General features: G+C 50.1%; 1 protein-coding gene across 2 annotated transcripts in view; it reads left to right on the forward strand.

The window, feature by feature from the left end:
- Positions 1–14871, forward strand: part of Col15a1 (collagen type XV alpha 1 chain) — a 90067-nt gene that overhangs the window by 20549 nt on the left and 54647 nt on the right. Inside the window, exons 3-5 of one of the 2 annotated variants that reach the window (XM_048337968.1) lie at positions 10138–10688; positions 12311–12385; positions 14146–14226. In XM_048337968.1, coding sequence (XP_048193925.1) covers positions 10138–10688; positions 12311–12385; positions 14146–14226 — 707 coding nt within the window. The remainder of the gene's footprint in view (positions 1–10137; positions 10689–12310; positions 12386–14145; positions 14227–14871) is intronic. The other variant, XM_048337972.1, reaches the window with a different exon arrangement.

Here is a 14871-nt window from a genome sequence, read left to right on the forward strand (position 1 = left end):
AGAGAAAGCTCTAGAAGCACAATACTTTCTCAAGCCCCTCCCACCACTCCATGCCCCTCCCACTTCCCATCCCCCTTGGAGGTGGGGGCGGGCCTCCTGTGGGAGGGAAAAACATGGTTCTTACTATTCTGCTTCTGGGTTCTGGACCACTGCCCATCCCAGCCCATCTTGTCTAGTGGTTCTGTGCGCTCCAACACCCATCTGGGCCATAAGCACCCTTCCTGGGGCTTCTAGCCAAACCTCAGAACGCAGCAGTCTGTCACAGAGCAAAGGGAGCATCTGTTATTTACATGCCCCACCAGACCCTTACTTCAAGGAGAGGAAGATGGAGGCAGCTGGAATTTTGCCGGAAGTTGGAGAAGCCAGTGTGTCTCAGAGATACTCTCCCCCCTCAGAGGTGGGTAAGAGCCAAGGGCAGCCATTTTGCAGAAGGCTGCAAACTCCAATCTCTCCTGCTCTGTCAGCAAGGAGGGGCTATCTCTCTGAAGAGTCAACCCCAAGTTCTCTGTGGCTATTAATACATTAATGAATATATGTCTCAACAACTGTGAAGTCCACATGAAGCTTAATCGTTCTGAATGGTGGTGTTACTAGAACAATGCATAGTCCTCAGGAGAGTTCATATATAGGCAGGACTGAGGATTGAACACAGGGTGCTGAACTTGCCAGGCAAATTTTCTATCACTTGAGCCATGTCCCCAGTCTTTCTTCTTTGAAGATATTTTTCAGACGGGATCTTGCACTTTTCCCTGGCGATCCTGATATTCCTTTCTTCACCTTTTGAATAGGTAGATTGGCAGCCATGAACCACCATATCCGGCTTATTTTTAAGATAGGGTCTTACTTTTTCCTTTGGCCTCAAACTATGGTCCTTCTGCCTCTACCTCCCCAGTAGCTGGAGTCATGAGAGTTCTTTATGATGGATGATAGTAAATAGGATGTATCAGGCATGCACTCAGTCTTGTCCAGAATCCACTAAGCTCATTCATTTACTCATATGCATGTATTCATTTGTTCATTTATCGAATACTTAACTTTTGGCAACCCCAGGGAAAGGCCCCATATTCAGGAGATGGGGTGCAGATGGGAGGTGGAAGTGTGAAACAGAACAGGTTTCCTGTCTCCGACAGGGCTGGCAGGCCAATGGGAAATGGGGCAAATGTAGAGTCAGAGAGCAGTGAGAAATCAGGGTGTGAATCTGCACATGAGAGTATTTGAATATGAGTGTAAAGATACATATTTGCATATGGATGTGCATGTGTGGTATGAGGTTGGTATGAACATTTGAGAGTGCATTGTGCATTTACAAGGAAGAGCCTGTGTGATTGTATATCTGTGAGAATGTACACACATGTAAATTTGTGTGTTGCATATATGTCTTAGGCTACAGAGGGGTTGGCCCCTCTCATCAGTGGCCTTCCCTGTGCCCTCCTTTCCCATCCCTGTCCTGACATTTCTCGTAGAGTCCCTGGGTCCCAGTGTCTATACCAGCTAGAGGGTCTCTGTCCCTTTCAGAGGCTGAGCCTAGAGGTCCACTGATGGCTGCACGCTGCCTTCCTGCCAGGCCCCTGGCTCCCACAGGTGCTTTCCCCACGCTGTTTTCTGTAGGGATTTCTGGTGGAGCCCAGAGCTAAGCCCTCCAGAACTGCCTGGCAGGCCGGGCCGGCCTGTGAAGTGACTCACTGAGGCTGATGTCATCCTCAGGCTTTCAGGCCCTTCTCCCTCTCAAAGAGTCTTTGTTCCTGAAATGGAAAAGGAAAGCCGGACCCCATGAGAGGTGTTGATACTGATCTTCCCAATGCCATGGCTGCTCACACCTGTCCACACCTGCTGGCCTTCCCTGTGCTGCCCCATCCATGTGCTGCCTGGGCCAATGGTATCCACAGGACATGAAGCAGTGGGGGGAGAGGAGGACTAAAAGGCTGTCATGGTGGTGAGGGGGCAAGACACTTCCTGACACTTTAGATACAGTTCTTGTACTAAAGTTGATCTCTGCCAGGACTGAGGGGCAAGTGTGAGTGTGTTTATGCCTGTGTGTGTGTGTGTGTGTGTGTGTGTGTGTGTGTGTGTGAGAGAGAGCAGACAGTCTCAGGTCATAGAACAAGAGGGTTACACTCCATTCTCTCCACAGTTCACTGCTCTCTGGCCTGATGGGTCCAACTCTATGACTTGTTTAACGACTCCCAGATGGCGGGTGTTTGTGAGGCGGAACTGGGAGGCTGTGTACTGGGAGTCAGGAATGCCCCCGCCCCTCAGCAGCCCCTGGCCAAGGTTGCTAGGACTCCCACTGTACCAAGTGCTGGATTGTGCCAGACCCTGCCCAGGCCACGCGCCTCATGCTGGCCCCATGAGCCAGGGTCTCTCTGGCTGTTCTTCGGCCCAGTCTCCAGCTCAGCGAGGTAAAGCAGCCTGTCCAAGGTCACACAGGAGCAAACTGAAGACTCAACCTAGACCATTCTGATGCCCAAAACACATGCAGCCAACCCTTACCTGTAGCTGTCAACTTGAGCAAGGGTGTCAGACACAACCAGGCCACATGCTAGAAGATTCTGTTTTTATGGAGCCAGGCAGGAGGCACAGGTGTGGTGTATGTCTAGGGAAGAACATTTTCCATCATACCATCCTGCCCACTCCCATTTGCCTTGAGACCTTGGGACAGTAGTCTCACTTCTCCAGGCCTTACTTGTCTAACCTGGGATTCGGAGATTCAAGGATTATCCACCTCCTAGAGTCAGACATACCTAACTTTGAGAAGTGCGAGAGGTATCGTGTCTTATCGTTAGATTCATTCATAGGTCACCTTTGCCAAGGCTCTGTGCTGGGCATAGTCCAAGCCCAAGAAGCCCTCGGCATCCAACAAGAGGACATGGGATGGGGCCTCCAGGTAGAAGGATAGGGGCAGCTGACCAGGCAGAGCCATGAGAAAGTGAGCTCCGTGCCAGTGCCTGGGCTGGGGTCCTACGTGGGTTGCTTCCCCTTTCTGGATCTTGACTGTCACCTCTGAAAAATGAGAGAATGTTCCCTGTCCTCTTTCCCCTCTGGTAGAAGAACAGGTGAGAGGATGTTTTGTGCTTTGGAAATGAGACAGGGTGTGGGACAGGTAGGGACTTTGTCCAATGCATTCCAATGAGGCCTCCCTTCTAATCACTAGTGGCTTAGCTTAGAGAGGGTAAGAGGGAGGGAGAGAGACAGTGAGACAGAAAGGGCAAACCAGAAAGAGAGACAGAGAGCGAGAGAATGAGGGAGAAAATTAAGACAGAATTTGAGAGAGAGCAGAAGTGGGAGAAGAGAGAGTCAGCTTGAGGGAGCGCTTACACAGTAACTTTATTGAGCAGGAAAATTCTTTTGCTATATATGAAAACCGGAAAAGGGAAGGAGGCGTTCTAAGTTTACATGCAGAAAAATGCTCTTCTGTAATTCAGAAAAATGGGGTCTTTGATTGTTGCTCAGCCAGGTCTCCTTTCTAAGTTGGTTTAGGATTTTTTTCCCTTGGCAGGGAAACAGTTCTTCTTCTAAGAAATGCTTTGGGTGGTAGGTTTTTCTAAGAACCTCTTGCACTTTGCTGGGTGCAGACGGAGGCTGGGTGGCATGACGTGGGCTGTGTTTGTGGCTTCATGAAGGGAATCAGGTAAGGCCCAGGACTCTGGAGCCCACAGCCTGGGTGAGATTGTTTCCTCATGGGCAGAGCTGTGACATTTCCCTAAGCAAGGTGCTCAATGGCCCTGGCCAAGAGACCTTGTCCAGAGACCAGGAAGTCTGTGGGGTGGGGTGGGTTTATCCTGGTCACTGGAGGTTGTGGAAGTTGAGGGTAGCTAAAAATCCTAGGCACAGACATAGAGGATGAGGAACTGAATGCCCTCGGGTCTAAACAAAGGCCTTGGGGAAACATGTTCCTGATTGTTTTTCTTTTTCTTTTTTTTTTTTTTTTGCCAGTCCTGGGCTTGGACTCAGGGCCTGAGCACTGTTCCTGGCTTCTTTTTGCTCAAGGCTAGCACTCTGCCACTTGAGCCACAGCGCCACTTCTGGCCATTTTCCATATATGTGGTGCTAGGGAATCGAACCCAGGGCTTCATGTATAAGAAGCAAGCACTCTTGCCACTAGGCCATATTCCCAGCCCCCCTGATTGTTTTTCATAGCTATTGAAGCTAACAAGGCCTGTAGAGGCAAGGGGCTAGCTGAGACCTTATGCTCAGTTGGGAGCAGAGTCTGCCCCACAGGCTAGGCCCTGAACACCACCTTGTGAGCCATCTGATAAGTCACAGTGCCAGATATGGTAGCCAACTTGTATGGTTTCAGAGGGCGGAGAGTTCCAGGGAGATATGGTTTCATTCAGCATGAGGAAGAGCACCCCTCCCCCCACCAAAAGACTTGGAGCTATCCTGCCATGACCAAGGTTGTTTGGTGGGTGGGGCGTGAACTCTCCAGCCCAGGAGACGTGTGAGCAGAAATGGATGTCCTTCCTTGATGTACACTGGGCACACTTCAACCCCAGAGGGCAAGTGACATTCTCTGTGAAGTCTGGTGCTATTTGAGCTCCTAGCTTTCTGGTTCTCCAGGGCGGTGAGAACAAGGAGAAAGACACTCTAGGAAGTCTGATGTTGGCATATGGTGAGTCCTCATGACACTTCTAGGGAGGGGTATCCAGAAGAGAAGTAAAGAATAGGCCAGAGAAAGTTCCAAAAGTTCCTGTGCCTTGAAAGAACAGCTTGGGAAAGGGGAAAAGGGGAAGGACATTGGGGTTCCGTGGGACTCCCCCAGCTTGGTGGTGGGCCGCTGAGGAGGGTTTCTAATAAGTACCTAAATTCCTGGGGGTTGAGTGCAGGGAATTCCAGGCCTGAGAGGTCAGTTGAGGTTCTGAAATTAGTCATCCCCACCTTCTCTATGCCCTTAGCTTGTGGCTCCAGCTCTGAGCTATAGCCACCATAGGCTCCTCTGGATCCTGGCCGCTGGACCCAGCGTGGAGCAGATTGAAGAGTGCTGTTAGTCTTTCTAGGCATGGGTGGGCATGGGAGAGACTAGGGAGGGCCACCTTTGGCTTCCCAGGTATAGGTATGAACAGTGGATGGGAATCAGGTGTCTGGGTTCTAGGTCTGGCCTAGCCATGGCTCACTAGGTGACCTCAGACTTGTTCTCTTGGGTTCTTACAGATCTCTCTGCCCATGGCTCTGTTGTGGGGATCCTGGTCCCTCTTCACCCTCAGGCAGTAGCCAATCCACCGTCCGTTCCCCCCCCCCCATCTCCCCCCCTCCCCAGCTCTGGTGGGAAGAAGGCACAGGTCCCCATGAGGCCGCTAGGGGCCACTGCAGCACCCAGTGGTGGCTGGTCCACTACAATTTTCCATCTCTCAGCTCGTCTGTGGTTTCTCCATAGCTAGCGTTGACCTCAAGCCAGAGACACTCTACTTACCCTCTTGGGGCCTGAAATGCTGACCAGTACCAGCTTTTGGAACCAGGCCTAGAAGATCATCTGAGTGATGGAGCTTTGCAAAGCCAGATTCAGTTCCCTGGGGGAGCAAGGCTCAAAAGCCAAATCCAGTTCACAGGGCTACTTCAGGACCCCACAGCCCATTGTCCCAAAGGGGAAACCAAGGCCCAGTGGGGAGGGGAGAGGCACCAGGCATCCCTGAGGAGGAGAGAGGAGGGCTTCCATCCTTTACTTTCTCTGGCCACATCCTTGCTGACGCCTCTGGAAGAAAAACCCTGAACCCTGCCCTGTTTGTTTCTTCAGCACTGGCATTCTGTCCTGGTTTCCATGGGAGCTGGCTATGGACCCTTGGGAGAAAAGTGGCACCCTGTTGCAACAGCTCAGATTTTCCTCTGTCTGGCTCTTCTCTACACTGTCTGATGTCTCTCCTCCCTGGTGGGGAGGAGCCACCTTGAAATCTTGCCTTGGAGTCTGAACCAAAGTAGGCGGTCCAGGGCAGCGTGGCAGAGCTGTCTCTGTCTCAGTCTGCCCCTCCTTCCTGCCACGTTGCTGAGGGCCTGAGAAGGGAGGATGGCCTACTTATAGGGAGGGAGTGGGGCTCCTGTGTGTTGGGGTGTAGTTGGGGAACTTTTAAAGATTGATCTGGGAGAAGATGGGGAGATAGAAGGTCTACCACGAGTGAACATAAAGACAGGCAAGATGAAGGACTGAAGGATGAAGCATAGATGTACTAAATGGAGTTTTGACTTGATGCTGAAGGCACTGGGGAGCTATGCAAGGCTGTGGAACTTGTGAGAACCATGAATTGATGATTTCCAACAGCTATGTAGACAGTGAGCTGCTGTTCTTCTTCTCCTTCTCCTCCTCCTCCTCCTCCTCCTCCTTTCCCTCCTTCTCCTCTTCCCTCCTCCTCCTTCTTCTTCCCCTCCTCCTCCCTCTTCCCCCCTCCCTCCTCCCCCTCCTCCCCCCCTCTTCCCTCTTCCTCCCCCCTTCTTTCCCCTCATACTACCACCTTTCTTCTTCCTTCTTCATGCCACTCCTGGGGCTTGAATTCAGAGTCTGGAAGCTGTCCCTGAGCTTTTTTTGCTCCAGACTAATGCTCTACCACCTAAATCGTGGATCCACTTCTGACTGTTTGGTAGCTAATTGGAGATAAGAGTCTGATGGACTTTCCTGCCTGGGCTGGTTTTGAACTGTGATCTTCAGGTCTTGGCTTCCTGAGTAGCTAGGATTGCAGGCATGAACACTGGCACCCAGCGGCAGCGAGCTTCCTGATGACACACATTCAAGCGCAGCGTGAGGGCATTAGGTGGGATCAAATTGATGAATTGGAAATGTTGAAAAAAAAATCCCTATTGGAAATGAAATGAAGTGAAAGAAAAAAAAAAAAGACTGAAGTGAGACCCACTCCCGGAGGAGGAATGCGAAGGCAGTGGTGTGTCACAGTGGAGGTAGATCTTGGCAGGGAAAGGGCTCAGTGTTCCTGGGCTCGTGAACTGAAGCTGCACAGGTTACAAAGAGTCAGAGCCAAGGGCAGAAAGGCAAGCGCCTAGGCGAGTGTATAAAGTAGTCTGGGAAGACTCCACGAAGAGGAGGGGACAGACAGTGCAGCCTTGAGGCATGGGAGGAGAGGGGCTCCTTAAGTGGAAGGAATGGCACACAGAGCTGCTGGGGTGTGGGAAGAGAGAACTCAACCAGGATACTTGGACTTTTCCAGTACGACAACTGTGTGGAGAGATAGCTAGATTTATTTAAAAAAAAAAAAGGAACATAGCAAATTAATACTCATTATGCAACCTCTCTGTGAAACAGTTTAGATATGTTTTATTCAAAGCATAGCTGGCCTATGAGATAGAAATAGTACACTCAGATGCGTGTGGGACCCTCTGAGATCCTGAGCTAGAGAGTTCCATAACAGCCCCCATGAGCACTGACCCCAGCCCCCCAAGTCTCAGCCCTCCAGGATGTTCCGCTGTCTCCCCACCAGCTGTGAGCTCCAGCCTTCCCTTTTGCCCCAGCCCAGAGCCATCCCAGGACAAAGCGATGGACCCAGTTGCTGGGCCTGTTTCTCTTGGCTCCTGAATTCTCTCCTCCCTGGTGGTTGCCTGAGCAGGTGGCCCTTCTGCTGGAGGCCAGCGGAAAAGGAGCCAGCAGGCCCCGAGCATGGGTCATCCCAGGCCAGGGTCGCTCCCCACCACCCAGCACTATGGGACAATGCATGCAGAGGGAGGGGCGTCGCTGAGAGCAGGGCTGGCTGACTGGGGCTTCCTCTGTCTTTGTGGCCTGGTTCCTCCTGTGACTGAGCCAGTGGAAACAAGGCTGGTGGCCCAGTGCCTGCACACTTGTCCTTCCTTGTGTGTTTGAGGTCTGAGCGAGAGGGTGGGGCAGGTCAGAAAGATCCTGAGGATTTGGGTTTTTGCTAAGTTTATACCTTTAAATTCAACCACTGAAGCTTGCCAGGCACCTGCACTTTCCATCTCACCCGCTCAAAGGCTGTGCATTTGGTAAAGGACAGAGGCTGGATCAAAACATAGCTCTGACCTGAGCCAAGAGTATCCTCCATGATAGCCTGCCTCTCTTTTGTCCACCATGTGCCACTTCATGGAAGGGCCAGGCAGGCAGGAGTGTGGGAGGATGCCAGGTCTGGGCACTTGTGATTCTGTCTCAGTTTACCCTGGGTCAGCTGTTCCACTTGCTGCTTCCTGGCTAGGTCTCCTAACGTTGGATCTCTCTCCTGATCAGGTTTTCTTGTCTGTTAGATAGACAGACAGTTAGATAGATGTATGATTTTTTTTTTCCAAAACAGCCACTTAGGATAGAATTTCCTTCAAATGCCACCTGTACCAGCCTGGTATACCACAGGCCACAATGTATTGGCCCTGGGCAAATATGAGATTGTTTAAAAATACCTTCTGAGTGGGACCCTACAACCTCAGCATCCCCACCTGACTCTGAAACACCCCCCCTCCCCAGTGATGTCACTTAGAAACAAGCCACTGGAAGGGAAGTGCCAGCCCTTTTGCTGCAGAATTACCAGTTACTCCTGGGAATTTGGTTTGGCCACTAAACAGCTCCAGAGCAACTGCTGAGATCCAAGGCCCGAGGGCTGGGGAGACAGGAAGCATGGGACTGGGTTCTGATGCTCGAGGAGCAACCGTGGTGATGAGGCCTGACAGTCCTGTGCATGTTGCACAGAGTCCAAGCCAAGAGCAGGGACTCTTCTAAACCTGCAACATCCTGCCACAAAGAGGCCTCGCCTCTCCCCTCTGTAGGAGAGGGGATTTGGAGAAAAAGCTGTTTACTGTGTGAGGCAGAAGAAGGAGAAAGCAGAGCGAGCCTGGCTTGGGTTTGCTTTTATCTTTAGAGGATGAAAAGAAATCTCAGTGGGATGGTTTTCCTCCCCTCCTTTCTCTGTACAGATGTAATAGTTCTGAGCAAAGAAAAAGCAATAACAGGCTTTTAAATTCCTAAAAGTCTTGAACTATGTATATGTCTGTCTTTTATATACCATGCGTATGGTAGAATATTGGAAAAAGACTGAAAGGGTCTCATGAAAAGAAGACTTCCTATCCTAGTCTCCACCTCCTTCCTTGAAGACATTTTTGTTGTTGTTGGTGGTGGTGGTCATGGGGCTTGAACTCAGGGCCTGAGTTCTGTCCCTGCACTCTTTTGCTCAAGGTTAGTGCTCTACCACTTTGAGCCACAGCTCCACTTCCTGGTTTTCTGGTGGTTAATTGGAGAAAAGAATCTCATACTTTTCTACCTGGGTTGGCTTTGAACTGCAATTCTCAGATCTTAGCTTCCTGAGTAGTTAGGATTACAAATGTGAGCCACAAGTACCCTGCTTGTAGACATTCTTGAGCTTTGACTTCCCGTGTAGCCTCCTAGAGATATTCTAATGTATTCCAACATATTAGTTGATGCACAGTCATACATGAGGGGTGCATTGTGAGAAGTATGTCCGTCAATTTTGTCATTATGGGAGCGCTGTAGAGCATACTTCAATTAAGACAGCAACAATCTTAGGGACCAACTCCTCTACGCAGCTCATCATTGACCAGAATGTGGTTAAAATAACTGTATTTGAATATATTTTGCATATGCATGTATTTAGTATATGCTAAGGCATATTTATTTCCAATCGATAGCTATTTCTTCTACACCTTGTTACTTTTAATTTACTATATATTATTGATTGCTTCACCTTACTATATAAGGAATCACATTTTTTGAAAGGCCACACTGTGCTTTGTTGTATAAATAGATCATATTATTTATTTAACAATTCTCAAAGATAGACATTTAGGTAAATTTTAAGTAATGATAGCATGAATTTTTGTATGATACTTTATATTTCACTTAGGCAACTTTGATTTTTAAAAATCATAGAAGCAGCCAGATGCCAGTGGCTCACACTTGTAATCCTAGCTACTCCAGAGGCTGAGATCTGAGGATCGCACTTCAAAGCCAGCTGGGCCAGCAAAGTATGTGAGACTCTTATCTCCAGTTAACCACAAAAAGCTGGAAATAGAGTTGTGGTTCAAGTGGTAGAGCACTAGCCTTGAGTACAAAAGCTCAGGGGCGGTGCCCAAGCCCTGAGTTCAAACCCCATTGTCACAATTCCTGTGTTGGGAATGTCCAGAAGTGTGAAAGGAGGTTGCTTTCGAGTATGCTGGAATGCCTGTCTGAAGTGCGCTCTTTCCTTCTTCCAGCAGAGCAGCCCTCCCAAGGCCATCTGGACCTCACAGAACTCATTGGTGTCCCCCTGCCCTCGTCTGTGTCCTTTGTCACTGGCTATGGTGGTTTCCCTGCCTACAGCTTTGGACCTGGTGCCAATGTGGGTCGCCCAGCCAGGACCCTCATCCCACCCACCTTCTTCAGGGACTTCGCCATCAGCGCAGCGGTGAAGCCCAGCAGCGCCCAAGGTGGTGTGCTCTTCGCTATTACTGACGCCTTCCAGAAGGTCATCTACCTGGGCCTGCGGCTCTCAGGGGTGGAGGACGGCCGCCAGCGGATCATCCTGTACTACACGGAGCCTGGATCCCAAGTATCTCATGAGGCGGCTGTTTTCTCGGTGCCTGTGATGACCAGCAAGTGGAATCGCTTCTCCCTGATTGTCCAGGATGAGGAGGTGACCCTCCTTGTGGACTGCGAGGAGCAGGACCATGTGCTCTTCCAGCGGTCCTCCCAGCCTTTGACCTTCGAGCCCAGTGCAGGGGTCTTCGTGGGCAATGCAGGTGCCACGGGACTGGAGAGATTCACTGTAAGTTCAAATCCCTTCTCCACAGATCAGGAAATGATTTTTGTTATTGTTTAATTTATTGTAAATTTTTTGTGGCACTAGGATTTGAATTCAGGACACTTCACTTGCTAAGCAGGTGCTTTATGGCTAAGCGATGTTTCTAGCCCTTCTTGCACAGGTTGTTTTGTTTTGTTCCTACCTGGGTGTATGCCCAAACCATGATCCTCTTATTTTTCGCTTTCCACGATAGGTAGGGTAACAGATGTATACCATCATGCCCAGCTTCTTCCATTGAGTCTCATGGACTTTTCTGCTCAGGCTGGCCTTAAACTATGATCCTCCAATTCTCAGCCTCCCAAATAGCTGAGATTATAGGCCCAAGCCACTGGCACCAGCTTTATTTTATTCTTATGTCTTCCAGAAGGAGTGCCTGCTATGTTAGGAAGAACATACGGCCTTAGAACAGTAATGGATCCTCTGTGGTTTTTGTGTGAATGTTGATATATCCCCAGTAAAACTGTCCTTCAGGCTCGTAGAGTCAAGTAACACATGAGTAAGCAATTGGTACATTATAAGCAGCCATGATTTAAAAGAAATACAATTTGTTACTGTGTGTGTGTGTGTGCGCGCGCACACCAATAATGACACTTTAACTGGATCTAGGTGCTGTCCCTGGGCTTTTGTGCTCAAGGCTATACCACTTGAGTCACAGTTCCATTTCCAGCTTGTTGGTAGTTAATTAGAGATAAGAGTCTCACAGACTTTCCTGCTCACGTTGACTTTGAACTACCATCCTCAGATCTCAGTCTCCTGAGTACCTAGGATTACAGGTGTGAGCCACCAGTGCCTGACTAGTTTGTTACTCTTCAGTGATTTTAGTTTTGACTATGAGTGGCAATTGCATTTAGGTAAGCTCCATAAAGTTAGATTAATCTATAATCCTGGAGTGGGAAGTAACCAATGTCTCTCTCTCCCTCTCCCTCTTTCTCTCTTTTTGGCAATGGGCCCTGAAATAAAAACAAACATTAAAAAAATTAGAAAGTTGACTTCACTATCAGAATGGGCTTTTATATAAATGTGCCAGTCTAAGGAAAACCACTAAGTAGGGCAGGCCTTCATGTCCTTGGTGATGTCCTTGGTGAGCCAGACACAGCTGAGGGCCTGAGTTCAGCTTATTTGTTGAGCACTGCCAGACCTGGAGAATGTTGAGGGGTTACCGTGGTGGGGCAGGGGGAGTCAGTCGACCATGCTTACTTGGCTGCCAGTGTGGGCACTGGTAGGACCGAAGTAGAGACACAGATGGCAGGCAGGAAGCGTTGCACTATGGGGAAAAGACACTTTCTGGACGAGGCCGTGTGCACTTCAGGCACATGCTGACACACGAGGGCCCTGGGGACGGTTAGGAGGCAGTTGTGGCAGTCCATGCTCAGAGCCCAGTGCTCTGGCTGAGGAGCTTGTGTTATACCCGACCAAGGTGAGTGCCCCAGCCTTGTGGGCTGGAGGGTGATTTGTCTTTCCCATCAGCACCTGGGGCAGCACAGTTGCTCCCATCCTTTCCTTCTCTGCTACACAAACATGTTTTCCGCTGGCAGTGCTGCTATGGATGTATAATTTGTGATGTGTTGACTCTTCTGCTTTTCCAGGGCTCAGTACAGCAGCTCATCATCTACACCGACCCCAGGACACCCGAGGAGCTGTGTGAAGCCCACGAGTCATCGGTGAGCACCCCACCCCACAGTGGCCCTGCTAATCCCTGCCCCCAGTAACGAGCCAGGAAAGGCTAGGCACCTCATAATTCTTCATCTTCAGCATCTTGGAGTCTCCAAAACCTCTCATCTTGGCCAATGCTGCCTCAAGTCCTATTTTGGGGGTTTGGCTTTATTTTGCTGTTTGAAGAGCCTCCTGCTGCCATTTCTGCTGTGAGGGTTGTGTGACTTATAAGGCGTCAGGTTCTCCTGGGTCTGTGGCAGTCAATGGCCTGGTTTCCAACTTGGCTGCCAGGATTCTAAAATCAGAGTTAAAAATGCTAAGATACTCTGAGTGCCAATTCCTATAAAAATGAACCTAAATTTAGGTTGGTTTTATGCCTGGCAAATGACTCAGTTCCTCTGCTAGGGGAGGCATGGGGGCAGGGAGAAAAGATGACCTCTTCCTTTCCTCTGTCCTTCCCTTCCTTGGGGTTCACTGAGGGCTGGTGACAGCTCTGGGGAGAGGCTGGAGAGAGAGGGGTATGCTGAGGGCCTGGTTCTTCCTCTGGTGGCTCATCCAAACTCATGGACCCAATGCAGCCACAGAGATTAATATCAGAATGCAAGCTGGTGGTGGTGCCGGGTTGCTGGGGGCCGGGGGGGGGGGGGGAGAAGGTGGGAACCACAGCTGGCTCTGCAGGTCTGAGGAGCAGGAAGGGACAGCAGGAAGCCAGTCAGAGAGGGTGCTGTCTGCAGAATCTTCCAGGTAGATAGGGTCTCAGTGCCAAAGTCCATTGCAAGCATAGGGTGGCATTTCCAGAGGCTTTGTGTTGCTCCTTCTCTTGGGCGGTGATGTCAACCCCTAAACAAGTCATAAGTTGATTTTGTTAGTGAGGTGTAAAAGTAACAAAGAAAACAACTGGAAAGCCCCTCACAGGTAGGATGTGGGGATTTGACTCTGAGCCTGTGATATTTGTAAGGAGCTGGTAAAAGGGAAGGTAAATGAGTGTCACTCATTCATTTCTGCCCAATGTTAGTGTGGGAGAAGAAACAACTCTGGAGTCCTTAGCAGGGATGGGCTAGAACAAGGTCCCGGCCCTCAGGTGCCTCGGTTGCCTTTGGAAGCTAACGATGGCAAACTGGACGCCATAGTATGGGTGCAATGGTTCTGAAGATGGGGTTCCAGTGACAGCCTTGCACAGATAGGGTATGGAGGAAACCTGGACAAAATGAAAGGTGATACTGCAGGAGCTGTAACTGATTTTGTTTAAACATTACAATGCAGAAGGAAAAAAATGGAATAGGTAATCACATGTTTCACACTTGTCTCCTTAGTGCAGATGTCTGTAATGGAAACACACGCACTTTTAAAAGTGCACATGCACACACATGCTCACACTCATGCTCACACATGAGCACTTGTATTGGTGCCCATAACAATGCATTACACCTATGTTCTGTTTGCACGTGTATTTACACATGTACACTTGCATGCATACCCACATGCACATTCATGTGTGTGTAGAATGCCCATGCATGCCCACACATATACGCACATGCCTACATGGACACGCATGTGGGCATATATGCGCATGTGCACCCACACACGTTGTTTGCACATGTTTCGTGTATGCCTACATTTAGGTATACATGCATACCCACGCTTGCATGCAGGTACACAGGCGCACCTGCATACCCATGGACGGTTCATCCGTGGGAAGCCATGTGTGCTGTGCTCCTGTGTAACCTGCTTGTCTGCCCGGTGTGGGGCATGGCTTTTCTCACTGCAGGCATCAGGAGAGGCCAGTGGGCTTCAGGAGACAGGCACAGTGGCTGAGATCTTAGAGGCCATCACCTACACTCAAGTCCCGGTGAGTATGGGGTTGCTGCCTTGTTAGTGGATTAGCTCTTCCAGGGCTGCGTGGAGGACCCACGTTGGGTGTGTCTGTTTTCAGATCCGTGTCCTTCTCTGGAGGAGAGCACTAGACATGTGGGCATTTCAAATCCCCCTGGGTGAGCTGACATGCCTGTTGCTCAGGGCCAGCCTGTGTGTATGGCCATGGAAGCTGTCCAAAGGCAGATGCTGTGCTCTGCTGCCAGCTCTGTGGCCTTCTGCTGCTCTTCTACAGCACCCTGTGATCATAACAGGCCTCGGGAAGGGTTGGCCTGAGAGTTTGAGGATGCAGCATGGGAGTGAGGGAAGGGGCCTGAATGAGGCCCATTATCACCCTGGCTGTGGAGTCCTCCCTGACTCCATGGGGAAAGCACCCCTCCTCCTGGTGCTTAGGCTTCCTCCTCCTCCCCCTGGGAATGTGCCCTGTGGTGAGGAAGAGCAAGTGGCTCCAAAAGCTCTGAGTCTGCCTGTGGGGACAGGGAGGAGCCCATATTTATTGGGAACTCATCTCTGGTGGGAAGCAGTAGGGAGATGGACATAAGGAGGTGCTACGTTATAGACCTTGAGCAAGAGGGATGGATGTGGGTGCAGCAGGAGAGGACCCTGTCTACTGGTGCTTGCA

This window comes from Perognathus longimembris, chromosome 1 (assembly GCF_023159225.1).
Source record: "Perognathus longimembris pacificus isolate PPM17 chromosome 1, ASM2315922v1, whole genome shotgun sequence".
In the NCBI taxonomy this organism is placed as follows: Eukaryota; Metazoa; Chordata; class Mammalia; order Rodentia; family Heteromyidae; genus Perognathus; species Perognathus longimembris.